This window comes from Anoplopoma fimbria, chromosome 8 (genome assembly GCF_027596085.1).
Source record: "Anoplopoma fimbria isolate UVic2021 breed Golden Eagle Sablefish chromosome 8, Afim_UVic_2022, whole genome shotgun sequence".
Classification (NCBI taxonomy): domain Eukaryota; kingdom Metazoa; phylum Chordata; class Actinopteri; order Perciformes; family Anoplopomatidae; genus Anoplopoma; species Anoplopoma fimbria.
The window spans coordinates 17,798,490-17,824,148 of NC_072456.1; the positions used below are offsets into that span (position 1 = coordinate 17,798,490).

General features: G+C 39.5%; 1 protein-coding gene across 2 annotated transcripts; it reads right to left on the reverse strand.

Moving 5' to 3' along the window:
• Positions 1–777: 777 nt before the first annotated feature.
• On the reverse strand, positions 778–24,663 carry LOC129094161 (guanine nucleotide-binding protein subunit beta-4). 2 transcript variants are annotated; one of them, XM_054602207.1, is made up of 11 exons: positions 24,542–24,663; positions 18,994–19,098; positions 12,928–13,140; positions 12,447–12,485; positions 11,674–11,780; positions 9,253–9,316; positions 8,309–8,471; positions 7,472–7,538; positions 6,803–7,004; positions 5,711–5,927; positions 778–5,341 (listed from the first exon to the last, which is right to left on the reverse strand). In XM_054602207.1, exons 3-11 carry the CDS (start codon positions 12,982–12,984, stop codon positions 5,235–5,237), a joined length of 1,023 nt encoding a protein of 340 aa, XP_054458182.1. In that variant the 5' UTR covers positions 12,985–13,140; positions 18,994–19,098; positions 24,542–24,663; the 3' UTR covers positions 778–5,234. The 2 variants fall into 2 exon arrangements, with proteins under 2 accessions (XP_054458182.1, XP_054458181.1); XM_054602206.1 differs by lacking the exon at positions 24,542–24,663 and having other exon boundaries at positions 18,994–19,219.
• Between the last annotated feature and the right edge of the window lie 996 nt (positions 24,664–25,659).

A 25,659-nucleotide genomic window follows, 5' to 3' on the forward strand; every position in this document is an offset into this window, starting at 1 on the left:
CTGCATTTGTTTTCCTTTTTACTAACTTTTTTCTCTGTTTATGCCTCTGTGCTGTTGACAGCCGTACCTTTGACATTATGTTTTCGTCTAGCTTCCGTCCAATTCTCGTGAATGCGATTCCTCAAAAACGCCTGGACTGGATTTCTTCAAATTTGGCACAAACGATCACTTGTACTCAAGGATTACCTATTTAGAAAATGTTGTTCAAAGGTCACTATGACGTCACAAAACAAATGTTTGAGTTCATGTGCTAATTATGACAATTTCATACAATTTCCTAAAGTTTTTAGACATTTTACCCTTGTTCCAACTGTTAGAAACATTATTAAAATTGGTGGATATTAAAAACTCAAAATTGAAATACAGTTCAGCTTTTGGCCTTAAAACAAACTCCAAATGTTAGCCTTTGAATTGTTATTTAAATAATTTCCTTTCTAAACATATAAGACAATGAAATGTTGCTGTTGAAATTAGGTTGTGTCATTTGTCCAGAGCTAACTATTCCGACAAGAAGAAACAGTTATGTAAAGTTTAAATAATAAGCACCTAAAGCTTATTCAAGCTGCACAGCCAGTTTTCGCCTCATTTTGGTCCTCGTTTCAGGTGCTTCGCATTAAAGAAAGTGGGTGTACATTGTCGCCTAAAACAGTTGTTTGGTCCTGAATGAAACTTATTTAAACAAATTTCTATAAAAGGGAAAACACTGTACATAGTTCTAACACATTTGTATACAGTCTAATTTTTTTTAAAGGAAATCATTGAGGGTATGTATTCTTGGTTAGAAGCTTTTTATTGGTTACAATAACTCATGGCAACATATCAGTATCACCAAGCCACTGTACAAATACAAAAAAAAGGTCTGGTGTGAAAAAGACTATAAAAATTATTCCATAACAAGTGATTATAATTTCACACAATAGCACTGTAAGAGAATTATCATGGCACCAAGTCCCTGGTCTTTACTGGCTTAAAACATAAAACAATAAATAAATCAAAATGTCAGACAGTAGGATGTAGAGTCAAAGGGCAGTGCATTATTTTGTGATGGTGCTATGGTGGTGATCATGTGACAATCAATTCAAGTGGTGGGTGTCATTGAACCAGAAACTTGGATTCAATTTGGAGAGTCATCAAAATGCTGCCTGAACTTGTGCAGCAGCAGCAGCAGCAGCATTTTCACATCTGCTCTTTGAAGTTAAATGTTGGCACTGTGGGTGACAAATGGCAACTTACACCGAGCGCCAAAAATAAACTACTGCCAAACATACCACTCCAGTGATTCAAAGAAGTCACAGATCTTGGTGCTTCAAACAATACTGTAAATGCATCAAGTGTCAACATTTTGTAACACCACAGAAGTTGATTCAACAGCTCCATATCAGTTGTATAGTTAGGAGAATAAACTGGAGGAGACTTAAATACAACATAATGTGAAAATTAAATTAAGTCAAGCACCTTTTTGATTAATGAGTGAACTGCACAGGCACGTAGAAGTGTTACTATTCCAAGTTCCAGCTGCTAATACTGCTGAATAACACACAAAGCGAGGAAATGGTTGCCCGCTGAATATCACTGTCCGAAATAAAACACAATCCCCTTTTCAGCTACGAAGGGCAATGTTGTATTGTTTTTTTGTTTTTTTTTAAATTTTACACAGCTTATAATGTCATAAAAGAACGGGGTGGGTTTTATTTGAATAGTTTGGCATTCTGGGAAATAATATGCTTATTCGCTTCTGGAGGAGCGTAAGGGAAGATACCACTTTTATATTTGTCGTTAACAAATAACTTAAAAGGCTAATGCTAGCTCCCGGCTAGCTTAGCTTAGCAAGAGTGGAAACGGAGGGGAACAGCCAGCATGGCCTTGTCCAACAGTAACAACGTCTGCATCTCTAAAGCACACTAATTAACAAGTTGTCTGTTCAATATGTACAAAAACTGTGTAAAAATGCGAATTCACCTTTCACAGGGTGGGTTTGTGCCTGACCAGTTGCCAGGCAACAGGCAGAATTGGCTTCTTTTTTTATAGTTTTTTGTTGAACACATAACATACATAATGTGTGTATTAGTTAGCTTCAGACAGAGCCAGGCAAACTGTTGCCCCCGTTCCCAGTCTTTGTGCTAAGCTAAGCTAATTGGCTGCTAGTTGTAGCCTAATATTTAACAGACATGTATAAGAGTGGCATGAATCTCCTTATCAAACCGCCAGAAAGCAAAAATGTACCAAAATTTCGAACTATTCCTTTAAATACATTTCATCATCTTTATTTGGGGACCATGAACATCTGACGTCCGCTGACTGACTTTACTCAAATAAGCACTGTTAACTTAATAACACGAACACCCATCTTCAGATATAAGCAGTACGCCGGTTTGATCAGAAAACAGACTGGATATAAAATCAAACTGATGTGACTTTAATTGATGGATATGGAGAAAGCTGGCACTTGAGTAAAGTGAGCAAACTTGTTTTTTTTTGTCACATTGACTAGTTTTCAGTTCACAGCTCAGAGTCTGTGGATAACATTGGCACAAATGAGGAAGTAACACTTAGATCTATATGTTATCCACATACATCAGCAAACCAACCCCCCATCCCTTCCCACCCACACACTGATATGCAATACATATCACATCCTACACACCTCAAAGATATTCTCAGACTAAAAACTATAAACTGTTATTGTTAAACATTCTCTCAAAATGGATTCATCAATGCACAGCCAGGTAGAAGCAGCTAAAACATTCAAGAACTAAAAAAAAAAAAAAAAAAAAAGTAATCACGGTAGGCCATAGAAGGGTTTCATTGATAGCCGATTGAACCTAAATAAATACTACAGTGGTAGTGTGCGGTGGTAGTAGTAGTAGAAAGCAGAATTGTATAAAAAGCTTTAAGAAGCAGTATGGAGCTGCATGTGTTTGCGTGGTTTTCTGTAAGCATGCTTTTTTAGTGTTCACTAGTATCGGAATGTGCTTCTATCGGGAAAAAGAAAAGAATCAGCAATCTCGCTTATTGATCAGTGTGTAAAGAGGAATAGCAAGAGGAAAAAAATTACTGTAGTCGATGCTAGTATTACCTTCTATTATGAATGGTATCGTAAGGCAGAATGGAGACACAATAGTGCCACATCTCACAGGAGCACAAACCCTCCTTTATCCGGCCCATGTGGGTCAAATGTTTATATTCAGAGATAGGCACCTGAGACAGCCGATGGATAGGTCCAACTCACATACATTATGTGTATTTTCTTTTTTTAATTAAGCCTTTAGAGGAACAAAATTAATGGAAGATGTGTGATGAGAAAATACTCAAAAATCAGAGACAGCACTTCTATGGGTAAATAAGTCACATGTGCTCAATGGTTTACATTTGTACTACAGTTTGTGAGTGCATGTCTAGCTCTCTACTAAGTGTACATTTCTGTCTACCAAGTGTACTTTCTTCACAAGCAATATTTAACAGTTCATAACATGTTTTTGGTGATGAAAAAAAAAAAGTGTTAAAACCCTTTTAAAAAAAACAACCTTTTTTTCTCTTTTTTTTTTTCTTTTTACAGGCTTGTGGTGGCAGTGGTGTGCTTTCCGAGCAGCTAACATGATTTCAGTTCCATGCAGTCACTCAGTTCACACCTTTTTGACAACGAAAAAGGACTCATTGATCCTTCGCTTTGAGAAAAAAAGAAGATAAAAATGACATAGCAAGCTCTGACAGACATCTTTCTCTCTTCATCTTTTTTCTCTAGTCCTCAGACAGAGTCACTGCTGTCTTTGATTGGTCCATTAAATATCCTCACGTAACGACAGACCGCTCTACCATTTGTCCATACAGCACCTTTACAGGCTCACAGGTAGAAAACGGCTTCTGCTTGAGGAGGACGCATCTCTCTTTGCGATGCCCTTCTCTCCATCAGTGTCATTTCAACGGGCAATTCAAGATGCTCATCTCAACTATACGGAAAAGTAGATTCTATAGGCCACAGCTGACAGGTGATATTAGGATGCAAAACCTCCATTTAGGACTGTTGGGACATTGATCATACCACACAGCTGTTTGCATGGAATGAATGTGGTCTTCAGATATTCAGCATCTGAGGATTTGAAACCACAATCCATGTTAGTAGAGGCCAAAGCAGGCTCTTCAGTTAAATAAAGTTTTCTATCTTAGCCTAAAAATCACCAGTTTCTACTTTTTGAGCTAAACCTGAATCCAGACAAAAAACACCACTTGTTGGTTTTGAAGCTCGCTCTCTAATCATTATCACAGCAGTGTGGTGGTTTCCTTCCAAATAAAAAAAGACTAAGGTGACGTTTGCCAGGGGTCGTGTTGTTAAAATAATTAAAATAAAATGCCATCATTCACATGAATTTGCAGATACAGGATGCATGAATTACACTTGCTGCCTGTACAATAATACACACATACACAGATGAAGGAAGTGGGTTAAGCTGGGCCAAATTATATTTTTGATTTAACAGCAAGTACCAGAAATATTAGAAAATGAAAGGAGGCTTTCTGGGTTAAGTATGATACGTAACTGTGTCTAAATTGCCTGACACTCAATCTGGTACTCACACAGGAAAAAATACGCGTTTCTGGCAATATTTCTTTTGTAGTAATGTGAATATGTACATTAGAAATAAAACATAAACCCCCGAAAATCATAAAAAAAAAAAAGAACCTCAAAGGTGGGAAATAAACTACAAAAATATATACATACACATTATATATGCATATATAATGCATATATACACACATAATGCTATACATATATACTGTCTTTATATATACATTTACATATTACACACCAATGGTCATCTTGTTTGATGTTAATTACTGTAAAAGATGCTTTTTATCACCCCATAGAAGAGAATTGGAATAGGGGGAAATATTTTTTTTATATCTTCAGATTTTATTAACTCATCTCTTTCTATATTTTTGATTGGACAACTCTACTGAAAGGTTCTTAATTTTGTTTCCGTTTGATGGCTGGGTGAAAAATACGTCACTTGGACAGGTAGAAAGAGTTGATACTTTCTCACAGGTGGGCAGGTCACCTGCAGAGAGGAGAACTCAGGGGGTGGGGGAGGGGGTGGGGGTGATTTGAGAGGATTTTGGCTGACACAGTGTGCACCCCTCAGGTCCAGCCCAGCAGATGAGTTGGGATATGTGGGGGTGGGAGTTGCGGGGAGCAAGTTGGAGGGCAGTGATTGAGTACAACAAGGAAGCGGTTTTGTTTAGTTCCAGATCCGCAGGAAACTGTCCCAGGAGCCGGTGGCCACGGCCATGCCGTCTTCTGTCACCCCTAAGCAGCTCACCCTGTTGTCGTGGCCCGCTAACACACCTGGAGGTCAAAGAAAATAAACCAGAATCAAAAGGTTGGTCACTAAAAATGAACAACACAGTCCGTTTTCCCACTACAGGCCTTTATGTCCAATTTCAACTTGCTACTCATTTGTCTGTTCATATCCGTTCTAGGATGAAACTCATGCTTGATATTAGAGTTGAATCCATTGGTCGATAACGCGATTTGCAGAAAAATGACAACTACTGATAATTGATGAAATCAACATTTCTCAAGCACAAAAGTAAAATACTCCAGTTCCTAATATATGAGAATTTGCAGCTTTTGCTCTTGTTAGTGAACAAGAGTCGGCTCATCTGTTACCTAAAATAAAAAAAATGAAATAACCAGACTTCAGGCATCATTTACCTGCACGTTCGCCTTTCAGAGTGTCCCAGACGTTGCAGTTGAAGTCATCGTAGCCGGCCAGGAGCAGTCGGCCGCTCTTGGAGAAGGACACAGAGGTGATGCCGCAGATGATGTTGTCATGGCTGTACATCATCAGCTCCTGGTCGGCACGCAGGTCAAACAGCCTGCAGGTGGCATCGTCGGAGCCTGTGCCAAAGGCATTCCCATTGGGGAAGAACTGCGGGAGATAAAAAATAAATCAAGCAGTCAAGACAGTGTCATTGAATCTTCATATTATGATTACTTCTCCAGCGGCGGGGCTTCTGGGTCGAGGTTTTCTTTATAGAGGCACCTTGATTTTCTCAGAGCCTCACAGACCATCTAAGGCCAATGTAAGAGGGTACACCTAAGATAGTGACCTGCTTTTAAGGAGCACTTTGACTTGTGTAATACTACAGAGGTAGGACGATGATGAGCAATAAATGGACTAATGAAATACATACATGTTGTCACACATCCACCTGTTTAGTTTACCACAATAAAAAGTCAATAAGCAATAATAATTTTGCTTGTTGGACCAACGAAACAAACGCAAAAAAAAAAAAAAAAAACTATCTCTGGCAAAAATTGGCTTTGAACAGGAATAATGACTTTTATATTTCTGGTAGCAGGAACAGCACTACGAAAGATGTTCTGGGTGGTTAGCACCTTCTAGTAACACAGATAACGAGAAATCTGCTGCTCAGAAAGGCTCAAAACAGTAAGGTGAACAAAAATGTATCATTAATGAGAACTGAGAAACTCCGAAATATGAGACTTCAAAAAAGGGACACCGTTAGATTTTCAATTTCAAGAAACAAGCAACATTGAATCATAAATCAGCAGTCCTCAATCCATTCATCCAATGTTTGCTGAGGTAAGTTTCCTCCTATAAGCCAAGGCAGTTATTATTATTTTTTTTTTTTAAATCACACCTGTATAACTTCTTTTCTTTTGTTGTTGTGTTTCTGCTTCTTTGTTTTATTGTGCAAACAAATACATTTCAACTGTCTTTACGTTCTTCCTGCAGCGCGTGTGTGTTTGTGTGCACGTGACTAAAGTTTCAGTACTCACGGTGACGGCGTTGATATCGGACACATGGCCGGTGAAGGATTGCCTGCACATGCCATCACGAATGTCCCACAGCTTGGAGGTGGCGTCACAAGCTCCCGACACAAAGGTCTTGAAGTCCGGGCTAAGAGACAAACTCATCACATCCCCTGTGTGGCCGGTGAAAGTGGTGGCCTGCTGGCCTGTCTCTATGTCCCACAATGCACTGCAAGTAAGGAGGTAGTGTGTGAGTTAGGTGTGAGTGTCCCCTGAGGCAAAAAATGCTTTTTATATAAACTGCTGAAAGACAACATCCACATATTATAAGACACAGGAACTCCTATATTAACAGAATTTTATGTGAATTATTACAATTTTAGTGCAATCATCAAATGGGCTTTGTCCATATGCATCTCTATACAACTGCAATTGGAATCTAAACTACAGTTAAAAGCAGAGAGCATTAAGTGATTTTGTAAAATCCACACAAAGGGAATTCTACAGCAGCAATATGAGGGTAAGATAGTGAGAGGAAGTGGATCGATAATGGAGGAACCTTTTGACATTTTTATTTTTTTACGTGATGGAGTGTCTTCAGTCCACTGTGTAGCATGATAACAATAATATTTATATCATGTAAAGAGCTTTCAATACGTTAAGCTGTGCGGGTGAGAGCAGAGGGTCGTTGCTCACCAGGTGGTGTCTCCGGAGCTGGTCAGTATCTGGTTGTCATCCAAGAAACGACAGCAGGACAAGTAACCTGGAGGGAAACAGCTTCAACATCAGATAAGGAGAGCCCCGCCCTGTCTTGTCAGGCACTCTACTCTTTAACTACTCACATGCTGGACTGCCACAAACTATATATATATATTATATCCGTGCTAGTCCGACTTCGCAATGTTGCCTTATGCAAGTTTTAACTTGGAGTGGTATCTTTTCCTCCACCTTTAATCCACATCCTGTGACTTGAAATAAAAACAAGTTCAGAAATGTGCACGTTCATCCAGCAGAGCAGAACTCTGGTAGAAAACACTTGCGTCCCTAAACCTTCAGGGATGTGCAGGCTTTAATATACTTTCACTAGGATATTATTGAAAGTACTATTAAAAGGCAATTTCTGACCATGATAAAATAGTACTAATAATTAAACTACTGTAAGCAAAGATTTACTCTACATCATGCTTGCATTGCAGAGAAAGGCAAAACCCACACACAAATCTCGGCAAGCGAAATGTGAAATTAACACTTCGAAAAGATGTTTGCTCCAAGATACAAACATATAAATAAGCCTGTGAAAACGTATGAGATCCAGTGGAAAATAACAACAGCTTGTGTAGTTTTCCATTGTTTACCTCATTGAACCAGCCAGCATGTCTACACACAATATCTGAAATCTAAAAATTACAGTTAGGGAAAAATGTGACTGTCAAAGTTATTTAGTATAAACAAAACAATACAAATTCTCAGGGTTATTGTTTCCGTTGAGTCCAGCCAATGATAGGCTTTTATTCATATTGTTTCTGTGCCTACCTGTGTGTCCGGGTAGCTCTCGGGTGACACGCACGTTGCCCTCTCGGGTCTTCAGGCTGTATATGGAGCAGATGTTGTCCAGGCCTCCGCAGGCCACATAGTTCCCAGAGGGGGCGTAGGCGCACGTCATTACCCAGGAAGAACGCAGCGGGATGGCATGCATCTGAGGACGAGGAGAGTCAGGAGTCATTTCTTTACTAAATACAATAAAGGAAGTAATGTTGAGGTTTAAAGGTCAATTAATGTGTTTCAATCCAAAATGATGTTGATACTGTTAAGTCATTAGTTGCCAAAATCCTGCCACTTCATCTCTGTACTTCAGAAAAATTAAAGGATGCCTTCTTCCATTTGTCTGTGTGGCACGGGTGCAAAAGATGCCAATAACCAACGTGGTAACTTAATTATATCATGATACATGCTATAATAATAATAATATGATATGTACTTAATATTAAGTGCAAGGGGACAGTCTAGGGGAAAAATTTTTTCTTCCGCTTATCTCTGTATAGTTTGAGGTTCAGATGGCGGTGAGGTTTAATAAAAAAATAAATAAAAGGCAAAAGAGTGGCATTGTTGGTGTTTTGGAATGCGGGCATTAAACAGATTTTTCTCAGAATTCCGTGTTTACTTTCACTATTTTAACAGCCAGATTAATTATATGAATATTTAAAAAACCTCCAGGCAGCCACATAGCTGTCATTTGTATGTTGGCTTGTCACATTTCCTAACATATTTACAACAGTATTGTGTTTAAGAGAGCCAGTGCATAAATTACAGCCTGTCCTCTGGCCAGTGGATATGGGCCTGTCGAAGAATCTCTCAAAGAGGAGCGTTGTGAAGTCTGACAGGAGCAGCACATTACTGATGGCAGAAAACTTCTAAATTTACTTTAACTGGTTCTTGTACATGTTACACATCCTGTCATTGATTAGCAGTAATCTCACCTTATTTGTCGTATAGCTGTCCCAGATGATTAGCTTTCCATCTTGCGAGGCACTGACAAGTAACCTGGAAATAAGAACAGCAGAATGACTTATGGCACACGTTAAAAAAAAAAAAAAAAAAAACAAAAAAAAAAAAAAAACACAAGGTACATGCACCTTGATCATTAAATGCAATGAGAGCCAGCAGCCACCTAACAGAATACTGTGCTATACTGTCTGAATAAGTGTAATGTGCTCTGTCAAAAAGCATTCAGCGTGAGCTCCCTACTCTCCTCTCAGTCCCCATTTCCCTCCATGTTCCCTCTTCCTCCCCCTCCTAGTAGACGTCTCCTCATCCAGGGAAGCCACTTTTAATGTCCCACGCCATGTAATATTCATTAACCCCAGTTATGTAAAAGTCCTACTGTCGAGTGGGAGGTTGAAGCCTGAGGAGTTGGGAAAGGAAGCTGGGTTGGGGCAGCAAGAAGGGACGGCATAAAGGAATGCAGAAAGGATGGTGGAAGTAGAAATAGTCATCACAGAAATAGAGTTATAGGTGGTACAGATGCCAAAACAGCTGGAACCCCTCCCTCCCTTCCTGACTGGGTGTCTCTGCTTCTTCAGGGACAGGAAGTGGTTTGACGGTGCTATGCTACATTCAAGAGGAGAGCCATCACGCTAAAATGTCAGTGGCTGTATACAAAATAAACACTGGCCTTCTGCAGGGTCACCCAGAGGGTGCTGGGTGTACACACACACACACACACACACACACACACACACACACACATACACTTAACAGAACAATCACGTAACAGCCTATGCATTATCCGCTGCAGGCAATACCAGTAGGTTTTACTGGTGAAGAAAAGAGAAAACTAATTTGCTTAAACAGATCGTTAGTGTGTGTGATCTAGGATTTCTAAAAATCCACAAAATGTTCCCATAAAAACAGAACTACTTTTTGTCTATACTATCCTCCAGCTCATTTTCTATGGATAATGACCAGTGCACTGCATGCATAATATTGGGAAAATATGATTATTGGTGCTCATAATGCAGCAAACGGTTAAAAAAGCAGTTTGTAAGTTCTAAATTTAGTGACAACTCGATGCGAGCAGCCACATTTGCAGTCCAATCTGGACTTGAGGATATATTGTGATCATCATAACATTTGAGAAGAAAAATAAATAAATAAAATAGAAATAGGTTGAGATCTTACAAACTGCATCTTTAAGTAAATATTAAATAAGCTATGATGGTTGACTGTCTCTGTGGCCAGCTAGTATCACTACTGTGCTCAAAGTGAGGTTGTAAAAGAGTGCTAGCAATTAGACAGATGTACAGGGGTATTGGAGGTGACAGTAGTGACAGTTAATTATGGTGGTATTAGTCATATTAGTAGGATAGTAGTGGTGGTAGTAGTAGTAAGAGTAGTAGTGGTACTGGTAGTAGTAAAGCCCCACACCTGGGACTGCCGTCACTGCCCCAGTGCATTGCATTGGGAGACAGATGGACAGAGAGAAAGATAAGGGTGACACAGACATATTAAACACAGAAATAATACCAGTCATGTTAAAAGTTGAGAATCCCTTCATCTTTGGTTATTATGCCAGTTCATATTTGCAGTGAGAGTTTGTAATTGGCTCTGATATACTGCCATAACTGAAGTAATGCTACACAGCATAGCCTAGAAATCGACAGGCAAGTTGGTTGCATTTATTGGGAATTACTACTTATGTAAGAATTTATGCATTAAAGTCACTTTTCCAAGAAAGAGATTAAGCCAGAATGGTGATTTTATTGTAAAAGTCCGGCATTGTGGTTGAAGGTGTGTCCATGTTTGCCGTCAGCCCTCTGCTGCAATTTATTGCCCATAACTGTTATACTGTAGATCTTGGCAGTTATAGCTGTAGTGCCAACAGTAATACTGAAACTGAATCAACAGTATCTTAGCAGTGACAGTAAAATTAACACTGGCTCAAATTTCATAAAACCCTGATAGAATAAGAAAACAAAATTGACTAAACGGTTGTGATCATAATTAGCATCCCTTTGTGCTTTTAAAGCTGTTAACATCTTATGTGATTCTTGTGCCCTGTGGGCACCTTGGCTTAATTTATGAGAACTACATACAATTGTGCTTCAGTGTCTTCAGGGATAAAAAAAAAAAAAAAAAAAAGACTTTGAATGGTAACAATAAACAACAACAAACCTACACCAACCAACGCATCAAAAATGGTATACTAAGCTGAACAACATTTAAAAGAAGTTGACAATGAACTGAGGATGTAAAACTGCTTCATTTTCTTTTTTAAGGCCTCAAACACACAATAAAAACATAAATCAGACCAAGAAGACAAAAAACAATGGTATAAAAAGGTTAACAGCCTATCCTGCTCTTAAATATTAATTGTGTTGTCCGTAGAATAACTACTCTACCTGGAGTCGCTCCCCCAGTGCATTGCATAGATCTTGGCCAGGTGGCCCCTGAGAGTACGTCGCGTCCGCATCTGTATCCGGCCCACTGAGTCCAGACCAGCTGTGATCTGCCAAAACACAGGAAGAAGAGTCAGCGGTGTCACTCGAGGCCCGCCCACACACACACACACACACACACACACAAAAACACACACGCACACACTCACACTTACCCACCTCCCTGGACGATAGCTGAGGCAGCAAAAACAGACCAACACCACTCGACAATGGACCATGACAAAGAATAGTACAGCTTACATAAGTGTATAATGTCTGGAGTATTTATAGGGATTCTTTGTGTGTACATTATGATGGGCTGAGGAATTTCTAAAGCCCATTTTAAAACTATCTTAAAAAGCCACTGACTGGTTGTCAGTAAACTTCTATTTGTAGCTTTATATGTATTTATGAGATTGCCTTACCTAACTTCAGTGCTTTTCACATGTGGCTTGAACAACTACAGAATTGAACAGACTACATACTTGTTAATGGGCTAAAGCTCAATGCATCTAGTTGGCTGACCGGAGCATTGTGCCTCGTGAAAATTTGCAACCTCAATTTGTTATTCAGGTGTATTTCATATTCTTAATGGTTTGTGCCATTTATAGTTACATAAATTGTCTTGAACACTCCTTCCTTGAGCAAAATACAGTAGCTGTTACCAGGAAAATGTAACAGGAAAATACAGTGCTGATTATTCAAACAGTATTCTGTAAGTGGAGAGGAAGTCTTACCTGTGACAGAGTGGAGTCACTACAGGCTTTCCTGGCATCCTGCAAGACAAGAAAAACTCCAATCATCATGTTCATCAGCTAAGGGTAACACATGTTATCACTGCACAGACCAACACACACAAGCAATGTAACAAAAAAAAAGAGAGAAACTTACAAAAATGATTGCAAGAATTACTTCTAAATACTTCTAACTAAATAAACATGTGGCATAAGTCACTGCTTATCACAGAAACTGAATATCCCAATGATCAGAGAATAATCACAGCAGCCAGTGACATTTATCGATCTGTTCAGTTCCTGCAGGAGAATGGAGGTGGCTGATTGACAACTTATATGTTGAGTGCGTCACTGTCTCATCTGAAACTGTGTGAGTCACAGCTTGCAGTGAACAGACAGTGGCACATGTGTGATGTACAAACACAAGGGAGACACACAAACACGTCAACGTAAACAAACACGTGCACACAAAATGTCGCCTTACCCGGATCTGGTTGCGTAGTTGCTCGGCTTCCTGCCGCAACTGTTCCAGCTCGCTCATTGTCCTTCTGTGATTTGTTCAGGCCACACTCCGCTCCAAATACCGACAGGGCCGGGTAAAACACGCGTGCCTGCACACACACTCACTCACTCACACACCCCACACTCTCTCTCTCTCTCTCTCACACGCGCACACACAAGCTTTTACAGCTGACACCTGCAAGACAGAGAAACAGAAATACTATGAGTTCAACAGGCAGATGGAGAGTGAAGGATAGGAAGTCTTCAAATCAGACAAACATAGGTATCCTGTATGGGTTCAGACGAAAAGGAGGGTGCTGCAAAGGGTGGGGTGGGGTTGGGTGGGGGGCCTGGAGGGTGGCCCGGCTCTTCAAACACCCCCAGTCTGGTTCAAAAGGCCATCTGAGCCATGCTCTGACCTTTCCTGACTCAATCAGCCTTTTGTGTTGTTCATTGCGCTGTTTGCTCGGCCCGCCCTAAAGTGCCCTAAACTTGTGTGTGTGTGTGTGTGTGTGTGTGTGTGTGTGTGTGTGTGTGTGTGTGTGTGTGTGTGTGTGTGTGTGTGTGTGTGGACAATGGGCAGATCTGGATGATATAGATGACAATATGACCAATATTTATTTAAATGCGTGTCTAGGTTAGGTATGTCAGATCCGTTTGTGCGTGTACGCATGTGTGAGCATGGAAGTGCGAGTTGCCACTTCCTTTACCTTGGGGAGCCTGAATGTGGGTCACAAAGCACTTAGACACTCCTCAGAAATGTTTGGACCCCCCCCCCCCACCCACAACCCCCTCTCCTCATTTTCCAGGCGGTTTTACAGTCTGCCGTCCAGAAGTCTAACCCTCCGAGATTAAATTTTCAGTTCCATTTTCTATAATTCAACAATTACACCGAGTCCAGCCCTTCCTCTCCACAGGAAATCATGTTAATGTTAAGAGGAGGTTGTTTGTGCTTTATCTTCATTTTTGCAGAGGCTTTAAAAACCATGGCCCCAGTATTCACCACAAAAGAAAACCCCATTTGTTTTACAAACCGCAAATATGTAGCTAAGACAATGATTTGATGTCCACGCTGCAACAATTGCCTTTTAAGATACTGTGAATGTGTGGGGAGCTACTCTTTTACGTCCTCGGTTCACTTTGTTTGGCCGTAATGCCTCCCCTCTGCAAATACAAGAGAGAGGGCTTTGGACTGCTCATCGAGGACTCTTGTCACAGCCAAGGAGGTCTTTGACAGTAAAGAGGCATCGGGGGCAGCGAGCGTTGCGATGCTTTCAGCTGCCTGCGAGTGACGTCACGCTCTCCTCCGGCTGACGCAACCCCCCTGAAGAGGGGCTCTCAGCGTCAGCGAGCCTGTGATGTGGTGCCGCTCTATGACTGCCGTGGATTCATAAATACTCTACGCCTCTGCCACGTCACACAGAGCGCCTTGTGGACTACCAAAAACACCGGGTATGACCTTCTACACTGCTTAATATTTTTTAATCAATGTTTTCAGCCTGAAGCTTCTGAAAGGCAACGAAGCATACAAGAGAGATGAGGTGGAACATTACGCAGGTATGATGGAAGATGACGCAGAAAAAAAACGTGCCGTGTTGTCCACTACGTTCGGATAAAACTGGCAGTCTGAATTAATTGACTTGTTCACATGTTGATAATACATTTTAGTCATTTAGAAACCAAAACAGGCCACCAATTACTGCTGATGTAACCAACCACAGCCAATGGACGCTCTCACACAGCGAAGTGGTCCCTACAAAAGGACTAGATAAATTCTACCTTTAACAAATTATAGACATAAAACTCAGAGAGCAGTGTGTCTTTTCTCCAGTTGTGTGACTTGAGTCATGCAGCCAACCAGCCGGGGCCAACACAGGCCCAGAGCATGGCACAGGATCAGGACTGACAAAGGCAGAGCTGTGTGTTGGAGCTGCCTATTGTTTAGTATGAGGCTGCCAGCTACAGTAGATAGTGCCGCTTGGCACCACCGCAGACTGGCCAGGGGAGGCTTTAATTGCTACAGCCCATCTGACACCAAGCAACCGACCACCCATCTAACATGTCTAGCCTCATGCTGGAGCCCCCATTTGCCAGTGGGAAACTAATGTGTCCTAACTGGGACCAAACACCTGCCATCTGCATAAACTGTGTAGGTTCAAAACCAACAAAAGGCATATCAAAAACGCCCACTTTGCATCGCACCCATAAGGCTTTGCAAACACATAGTTGTCTTCTGAAAATCTCCCTTAGGGCTGGGCAATATATCAATATTATATTTATATTTTAATAAGAGGGCGAATATCGTCTTAGATTTTCAATATCGTCATATAATAATTAAAAAAGTATTGTCTTTTGCTGGTTTTAAAAGGTGCATTACAGTAAAGACTCAGACTCTTTTTACTGATTACTGATGACTATTTTTTTTAAATCTCATTATGCAAGTATTTTGTGAAAGCGTTTATGGTCAAACCTACAGTAATTTCACAATATTGATATTGAGGTATTTTGTCAAAAATATTCTATTATAAAATATTTAGTATTTTATAATATCAGGCCCTAATCTCAGTCACCAGTTAGTCAGAAATGGACATAGACACTCCCTTAATCACTTGTTTGCATATGAATATCTGTCAACTCCACTGGTTAATGAAAAGAATGAACCGAATAAAATAAATAAAACAGAGAAATTTAATTATGACATTAATATTTCCAAAATATTATTGCCCACAAAAAATATTCAAATTTTAAATGTACTGGCATGTTATAAAAAGATATCCCTGACAGATTGATAAATCTAATTAATCATAATGCAAAACTGGATATCTTTATCACCCAATCAATAGATTAATCAAGGAAATTATCTGAAGATTAATTCCCTTTATTAATGAGAATAGCTTATACATGTTTTCTATACAAGGATTGTTCTTACATGTGGTTCAGCTGTCAATATGTTATTAACTGCTGTTGCACACCTTCATAACTGACGTTTAATCCGGGTTAACAATGACGGTTAAAATGATTCTGTTTATCACATCGCCATTCAACCTTTCACTTTCATTTTTATACCGCTCAGGGGGAAAGAGACAAACAGAGAGATCTCCTTAACTTCTCCATAGTAAAGTCATTGTCAGTTTCATGTCACTATAGTCTCTGGTTCCCTTAATGAAGCTTGGTCACGATATACATTTGTTACAGGACACACTGTGGCTTCAGTGTGTGTCCCTGCTGGCTCTACGACAGTTTATGTTCAGCAGGAAACATACAAAACTGGAGAAGATTCACATCAGATCATTACTCTCAGCATATTCTGTATTAAACTTAAATTTGTCAATGAGACCTTCTGTTCCCTCAGGGTTACATACAGTAGAAAGTCAGTCACATCTGCCTCAATCATGAACAAATACTGGTGAACGGAGCAGCAGGAGGTGCCGGCAGTGCAGCTGCACCCAGAACCACAGGGGCCCAGCAACATGAAATGGTCAGGAAGTTAAGGAATTAACATTTTGAACAGGTCTAATCAAATTATTGCACAGTAGTCCACTGTGAGCACTTAATACCAGTGTTTGGAGTAAGATTTTAACAGTATGTCATTAAATTTCAGGTTAGAATGGATGGCACATTTACAAAATGTTGCATTTTCTGTATATATTAGGACATTTTGATGCATTAAAGTGGTTTAATGTTTTAGTTGTGTAGACCAACTCTGTTCTCAAATGTTACGATGCGTTTCATTTGTGATAAATGTACGATCTAAAAGGCTAATGTCCGACCAATATTAAGATATTTCCTTTTTTATATAATTGAACTAAACATCAGCCTCTATACAGTAGCTCATTAACTTAACACTTTTTTATTATAATAGATACCTTTCGAGGATACTGAATATGCTCAGTTATTGTCATCAGATGATCAACTTCTTTAAAAGAAAATTACCTTTCACCTACGCCTGATCTCACTTTCACAGTTTTTTGTGTGACAGACAATGTCAGAAGTCATGAGAGTCTGTACCGGATCGGCAGGAAACTCATTACGGCGCCGTGTGTGACAGTGAAATCTGAATGCAGCAGGACAGCTCCAGCCGGTGCAAACTTGTTCAGGTAACCCACTGACTATTTCAAACATCCAGAGAATGGAGAAAATAGCTGGTGAGAAATCACAAGTCTTCCTTCTCGTCAGCTAATGTTTGGATTACATAATTTATGTGTCATAAATAATTAGGTAAAAGTTTTATTTTGCTTCTAATGAAACAGTGAATGACTGTGTGATGACTGTTTGACCTACTTTGATCACAGGTTCCACCCCACCTACACCTGACAGCTACAGAATTACACATAAGTAGTCACAAAACAACAGTTTTGTCTGAACAGGTCCTAAAAGACATCCTTAATCTGAAGTGAACCATGATCCCATTTATGTGAAATGTTGAGATTTCCTACATGTGTATAATGGGTCCAGTTATAAAAACTCACAGCTGTTAGCACAGGTTAGTTTGTCTGGTAGCATACAGCTGTACAAATAGGAAAATGTAGAACTTGATAGATACAGTAAATTAGGGCTGAGTGGTATGGTTGAAATCAGTTGCATAATATCAATATGTGGCAAACGTATGCAAAGTCATACCACATATTCAATTAATGTCTAATGCAATGAGATAAACAATACATGATATATCATAAATTATATTGGCATACTGAATATTTTAACGCCCACCCCTAAGCGCTCTAAACACAATATCATTATTTACTTTTATTTTCCAAATGACTGTAAATTATTTTAATTTAGTCCCTTTCTGGCTGTGGGGCTCAAACTAACTTTTTGTTTTCAATCATCATCTATTCAGCTGATGACCCCCCCCCCCATTTCATTTACTGCTTATTTAGAAAAATAACAATTTCACAGAACCCACAGTGTCATCTGCAAATGGCTTGCTTTGCCCATATATTTAAATTTACAATGGCACAAGACTGAGACAAGTGACAAACCCTCAGTTTTTGAGTGGCTGAAACCCTGGATCATTGAAAATTAAGCAATTATAAAAACTCTCCCCATGAATACATGGACAATTTCTGTGGATCAATGAATCTATTTATTAGTTCGGCTACACCCGACTTTAAAGGCTGTATTACAGATACATTATAACTTTACCATTTTAAATTAACAATGTAGGTTATCCGCTTGCTCATGACACACTCTTCATATTTAAAAATGCTACTTTAAGTCAATCCCAATACTACCCATCTTTGAGTTTAACAGGTCATTAGGTGAGAGATCACCATACTGAAACATGTAGGTGTGCACTAACCACCCCCCCAAAGAAGCTGCATGATAAACACATGATAAAAAAAATAAAATAAAAGCTGTAACTTCCTCCTGTATGTCATATATCATTAAACAACAACCCACTGGGCTGATTTATTATGTGTTGACTGTCAACAGCGAAGACAGGAAACCATCAGCTACATCTTATGGAGGAAACACGGACTGTATGTGGGGGGAAATTAAAACGCATTAACCATGTTGACGGAATGATCTCAGTTGCACACGTTTTCTTGACACAAGCAACAAATTGCATGAGCCTCGCGCCCTGTCACGCTACCAGTTGCCGCTCGCGTGAAGGCGCACTGGCATGTATATTTAATGGAAAAGAGACAAGGAAAAAAAAAAAAAAAGCTGCGCAGGGTGTCGTGCAACCACTAATGAGAAAACTGATGTCTAAAATGGGAACAGATATGTCCCCACTAGTGAAGGGTTTTGCCCCTGTAGTTCCGCCTAACACTCGTTTGACAGCCTGAGAAAAAAGGCCGCGTTTGCATAGCAGTGAATTTTCAGATTTGCTTAGAGGAAGAAAAAAAAAAGAAAAACAACAATGCAATGGGAACAGTTATGTCTACATTGCTGCTTAAAGCACAGACGACATTTAAAGGATTATGAGTTATTTCTGTGTCTCATCTCCCATTTAAAACACACTGAAATCCGCCCTGAGCAAAGCAGGAAATAGCCCCGGAAAAAAAAGCCTCCAAAATATCAAGACAACACTACACGTCCTTACCTGAAACAGGATTGATTTTTTTTTTTTTTTTTTTTTGTTGGCTCGGTCTGTCCTTCCGATCCGAGTCACACCGATCAGTTTTTCACACGGCAACCATGGTCCCAGCTGTGAGAGAAAGCGCAAAAGGCAGGTGTATTGATTTTAAAACAGATTTAATCGGTTTAAAAGGAGCATAAGCGTACGCGACTCGGCTCAGATTAGACTAAAAATTTTCACCAAGTAAGCTAATCACCACACCCATGAAAGTGGGAACATGGCAACAGCCTACGCGGAGGGGTGCGCGGTGGTCGATACGTCGGTCTTTTTCATTTTCTAACCACTATTACGCGTTATAGAATATCAGTCCCTTAATAAAATACTTTATATATAACGTGATACTCCAAAATAATCGGTCATTGCGTTTTCTTTTTGCTTGGAAACATTTCTAAAACGGGTTGTGTCGCCTGCCTGTGAAATGGTACGGTCCGTCAGCCCCCTCAACAAAAAGGAACCGAATGGGATACAGGAAACAAATTTCAGACCTGTGAAGTCTGAAGTAGTAGAAGTGATTCAAATAGACTTCACAATTCATCTCAGATTTGCAAAGACACCATTTAGTTAAAATGTACACACTTTGATGAGGTGAAATAACAATGCAGTGAATAAAGCAGGAGAGTCATGAATCTACTGTTATAGTGTTAAAAGCTGGAGGGGAGGAGAGTACAGTTTGTTGTTTACTCTTTAAATGCAATCTATTACCAATTGGGACTTTGCTTTGTGACCAGTGAGCATTATTGTACATTTTCATGTTTTCTTTTTAGGTTTCTTTTGCAAGTAACAGCAGTTCAAAGAAGCCTGCTTATGTCAAACTGTAGTATATGTGCATTAGGATACAAAATCAAAGTGGGTAATAATGCAGCTAGTCAAAGATATCTCTCAGTTGAGGATGTTCCTACTTTTCTCTGTTTTATGTCTATGTAAATTAATTATTGTTGGCAAGTCATTTAAATATGTCACTATGGGCTCTGTGAAATTGTGATGGGCAAATTTCACTAATTTCATTCTAGAAACCAAACAAGTGATCAACAGTTTAATCAATGAAGAAAATAATTGTTAGTGGCTGCCCTTAAATGTCAGAAAAATATAGAGCTGCAAAAAGGAGTCAATAAATCACATGGTTCATCATACACGTTAATCAGCAACTAATTTGAATTTAGTTATGTTGGTTTGTAAGCAAAAATGTAAACAAAATCACTTGTTTAAGCTTCTCAAATGTAAATATTTTCTGCTTATTTTCATCCTCTATGATAGTAAACAGAATCATTTTGGGCTTTGGACTGGTGATCGGACAAAACCAAACATTTGAAGATGTATCTATGGGCTCTGGGAACAAAATCAGGAATAAGATTAATGAATTAAGAAATTACTAATTAGTTGCAGGCATGAAATGCTTATCATAGATGATGTGATAAAAAGATAAATATAATATACCAAGAGACATAAATACAAAGGGATTTACAACAGAAGCAGTTTATTCTGTTGCTACACTATTAAAATTAAAATAATTCACAGAATATCCAATAACTAGAAAACATAACAATGAAGACAAACCACCCAAAATCCAAACTTAAAGCTGTCAGGTTTGTACTGTGCCAGGAGACATCTGTGCCAAGTCTCACCCCGGCACACCACGGTTGGCCTGCAGTTGGCTCATTGAAAAGGACCTCTCCATTAGGACAGGATGAATTTTTAATGGAGCCAATGAAAGGGAGCAGTGGGATAGGCTTTTCCATATCTCTGCACGAGCCACAATCAATGGAGGGAAGATGAAAGTTGCCCAGCCCTTGGTTTCCTTTCGGAGTGGCATGTGGTCAGATTAAGTCTAATTGAATTCACCCACACAGCAGTAGTTTAGGTGTGTCAGACCAATTTCCCCCGAAACACATTATGAGGATTAGGATAAGCATGATAGCAGAAACATATGTTGTAGATGGGTTGTCATCAGTGCAGCCAGGAAATTGGTAATTATTAAAATATAATACATTATTAAATAAAGCCATGTACAGTATGTGTTAATCATGTTTCTGGACAGTTGTTCTCAAAATCCAAACTAGTTTTACAAGTCCAGCACACTAACCTATAACTCACTGCATATGGCTGAATATCCTCACATACAAGTTAGAGAAGTCGGATGATACACACTAAATCATAACCAAGAATCTGAAAAGACGAGTCCTTACATCTTCACATTAGTTATGACATCTGATCGGTTTTACTTTTATTGTTAAATATGTGATGATGACTGATGATACACAAACGTGTTTGCCTTAACTTGTTTTGAAGATGACATAATCTTGGGTTCGTCGTTTCACGTCTGAAGCTGCTCAGCAAATGTGTTAATGAATGCTCAAAGGTGGATGTAAATCAAAAAGTCCTACAATGTGTTTTTTGTAAAAGAAAAAGTCAATTTATAATCATAATTTTCTTTTTGCATTTTGGATTATTGATTGATTTACAGGGACATTAAAAGAAAATACGATATATGAAGGTGTCAACTCCTCTGCTATCTGCCTCTAGTGAGCAAAAAATACAGAATTCATTAGCCAGCTGAGAATCAGAGTCAAGGTGTCCAAATGCACATCCTTGGCCAATCAGGTCCCTTGGCCCATTGCTTGGCAACCAAAAGGAGAGGGAGGGAGCAAATTGACACTGTAAAAATAGCACATCAATAGCCTGGTGTCTGAAAAAAAAAGAGAAAGGCACACATGTTGGTAGGGCTATAAATAGCCTCCTGGAACAGGTATCGTGTACAGTATCTCAACTGTATTGTTGCCCGTGAATGAGACATTTTTGCATGGATGTAAATTCAGTATGGGTTGTGCGGTCATGTACAGCGGCAGTCAGGCAGCCGAATGAAATAATTTGAATGTGAGGGAGTTTTTATGGTTCTAGTATCATGTCATTACCATGTATAGGAGCTGCAAAACCAACAACAGGTTGACATTTGTAGACAATGGTTTTCTTCATCCTACTGTTTGCCATCTGACGTTTTGCATAGATGCAAAAATCACAATGGCCTCTGCTGCAATGATACATTTCAATGTACTATAAAAATCAATAATCTGTATGGACAAGTTTGCATGCAAGAGTGGATTTAGGGTTCAATGGCTTACATGAATAACTTGGATATGTGATCTTTCATATTATCTCATAATTAAATCCTCATATTGTTAAGAGGCATCGCGATGAGCTGAGTGCTTTATCTAGTCTTTACATATTATCTCGTCACTACAATGTCACATTGTTAAAACGGGTTGTTCACATGTGTCCTTTGTGTAACGGAGGAGTAGAGCAAAACTTGGCCAAAGATAGATCTATCACGTCCAATTCAGTTTCACAGAACTGCTCAAAAATGAGCCCGATACGTGGGTGATCAAATCAAGTGGAGATAATGGGACGTCAATTTGAAGCAGCTTCTCGATGCCTATTTTTATCTGCACGTTCCCATTTTTTGCCCACATGTGGCGATGCGCCCCGACGACCCCCATGTAATACTTCCACTGTATCAAAGGCAATTAAAAGGTGTACCAACAGTAGAACCTTAAAAGGCTTTATCAGGGCTGTCTTATCCACCAGACATCTCCCGGGGAGGCTGGCCGTTGCCAGGGTAACCCTCACAAATGGCAACTGACGTCAAGAAGGTAGGAGAAATACCAGGGAGAGCCAGAGCTGCTATGCATAATGGATTATTGAAAAAAGGGCCCTCTTGAAGAGTGCAAAGTGACTTAAAATATGCGTGCCTCGCTGGGCTCGCCACCACTTCTCTCTCTCTCTCTTTCTCCCTCTCTCTCTCACTGTGTCTCTCTGTGTGATGAGGAAAATAGATGTTGACAGTTTCAGGGTTTTGCTTGCTGACTGGCAGCGTTTGGGCTCGACTGGCCCAATTGAAATTATCTATCCTGGGCCAAACACTGCTGATAAACTATCTATTTAAATGACACATTGTTGTTTTTTTTACCCCAAGATTAGATCATTTTAATACCATTTGTAAATATAACTACTCTTATGCTAAAGGTTGGAGGTTATGTGCTGCTTCGTCTAGATGTGAACACAATCCTGATGTTATGGTATGAAGTCTCCAAAATAAATGTCCGGCTACCAGCCCTGCATCTAAACTTAAGAAAGAGAGATCATGCACATTAGCTATTACTATACCCAGCAGATCCTTGTTGGTCACGTAACAAGGATCCACAGTGACATTCAGGTGTAGCTTCTCAGAAGAGATCCCATCACACCTTGTGTAAATCCAGATCGTAACTACCAGCCGTTTACTCTGTCCCTGTGTCAGTTTCGGTTGTGATATCAGTGCTGTTATTGTCTAATGAGAGACTGTCTTAGCTTGAAGAGACCTCATCTTTTCTGTGATAATGCCTTTCATGTTGTGTTGGAGTCAAGTTATCGGGACATCTCAAATTCCTGTTACATGTGGAAAATAGAATAAAATAAAATATTGTCCGCTAACGTGGAATGGTATACAGCACAACAACATATGTAACAGAACACATGATTATCATTACTGACATGCACATTATAAATGATGTTAACATTCATGTTTGTGTGTGTGTATGTATCTATTTGTATATATTGGTGAATAGGTAAATGCAACATATAATATTCAAAAAGACTATCCTGTGACTGAAAGGCAAGATCATGAACGTTTCATGTAAATCTGTATTATAATCTGCTCAGAATACAAGCACCCTTGACTCGAAAAATGAACATGAAAGAGTCAATTAACACCAGAATGAGTAAGGCCAAAGCGTTTAGCTTTTTGTTTCAGGAGAAGCTGCAGAGGAAATGTGCAAAGACAAGAAGTGAGAGTGTTTCAGTTCAGGGGAATCCCAAACAGTTCTGTAGATGGGGGTAAACCAAAGCAACACAAAGCATGAACTAACATGCTCTGTGTTTCCAAATAAGTGAATCACACAAGTCACATATGGGAAAAAGAATTATAGGAAGTGAGGAACAACCCTGATGTGCTAATGCCACCCTATTCAAATACCTCCCGTTACGGCTGCAACACTACCAGATGATCATTAATTTATTACCACAATGATTTTGGCTTGACATTTTGGTTCGCCGCAGGTTCAGAGCACAAGATAAGGTATTACCTCCTGAAAAGCAAGCACAACCCTTGATGCCAGAGCTCCAGATCCGTTTGACGAGCTCACAACCAAAATACCACAGTCACCAGTGTTTCCTCTGTTACTGTAGATCTACAGTGGTGGCTTAACGGTTAGTTTGGGCTCCACCCATTTCTGTTTTTAGCTGAAATTATGCTCTTAGTGTAGATTTAAGATCCTATTTTGATGCTTTTGTTAGAATAAAATATTATTCCAAATTGTAGTAATATGCTTCTTTGTGCTTTAAATGAACATTTTATCAAAATATACAGTTATTTTTATGTAGCAGTGAATCACGAATGAATCCAGAGGAAACACCCGACAAGGTGCAAAATAATGCAGAGCAAAAACTCGCAATTTATTCAAATAATTAAAGCTTTTTCTACCTTTTTCCAGTGAAGATAAGTAGCAGAGGAAGTGGGCGTTTTCTGCATACGTCCTAAATGGCATGGATTGTGAGTCGTACAGAGCGCTGTCGTTTCAGTTCTTCCTTTCAGCTGCAAGTGTAGATGCTGCTAGGAGGAGCAGTGGACGCAGAGAGAGACGGAGCTGGAGTATGAGGCAGAGAGCTGCTGAGTGGGAGGGTGAGCATATGGGGGCCATGGAGGATGGGAGATGGAGTAGTATTTCTATTAAAGAGACAGAGTTTAATTATTTAATACTGTAGTGGCAGACATTACAAGATAAGTTACAAAGATCCTCTGTTATTTATGGAAAAATATTTTGTAATATTGTGTTCCAGGAAGGGTTTATTACTGATCATTTTTATGTTATCAAAAACAACTACACAGTACACAGTTACAGTACAGTGTAGTACATACAGCTATCTTTAAAAAAAGAAGAAGAGGACACCGCTCTGCATGCAGGTATGGTTTGCAAGAAGAATTCCTGATATTGAGGTAGATTCATTGATCCAGGGTAAAGGGGAGCTGGAGCCTGGCCCATCATCGATGGGTTGAAGTCAAGGAAAGAGGGTGGATCATCCAAGACGAGGTCTGCTGTAGGTGCTTCTTCAAAGGACAATTTTAAAGAAATGCCAAAAACGTTTTATAATTTGTATAAGTCAGTCTTTTCACTGGCAAGTCCTGCTGACACAGAACCCCTTCACACTTTTGCCAAATAATTAGACAAGTACTTCCTATATAAAGCATGATAGATGTGGGAACCTTCTCTAACATGAAAATCTGAAACAATATTCCTGTTTTGCTGAGGCCATTTTGATGTCTCACAGTAGTAAAAGCACCAGTGTAAATAATCAAAGGTATGATGGCTGAATTCCATTTGGCTGCTTCAGTTTCAGGGTCCTGGTATTGTGCATGCTGGCTCACTGTCTCCCTTGAATAGAACATAGCCATGGATAATGTTCTTAGTAACACCTGTGCTTTTCTTACTATGACAAATCAAAATGTCTGCAAAGGCCTTTGGAGGTTGATGAGGGTTCCTTTGAAAATAAATAACAATCTTCACATCAGAACTATTATAATCATTATTGTGCCTGCCTGCC

Coding starts and splice junctions, on each gene's coding strand:
- LOC129094161 (XM_054602207.1), bottom strand. CDS start 12,984: ATGAGCGAGCTGGAACAGTTGCGGCAGGAAGCCGAGCAACTACGCAAC. Junction 7,005..7,471: donor AGCTCCGGAGACACCACCTG/GTGAGCAACGAC, acceptor CCTTACTTGCAG/TGCATTGTGGGACATAGAGA. Junction 5,342..5,710: donor TCTGAAAGGCGAACGTGCAG/GTAAATGATGCC, acceptor TTTGACCTCCAG/GTGTGTTAGCGGGCCACGAC.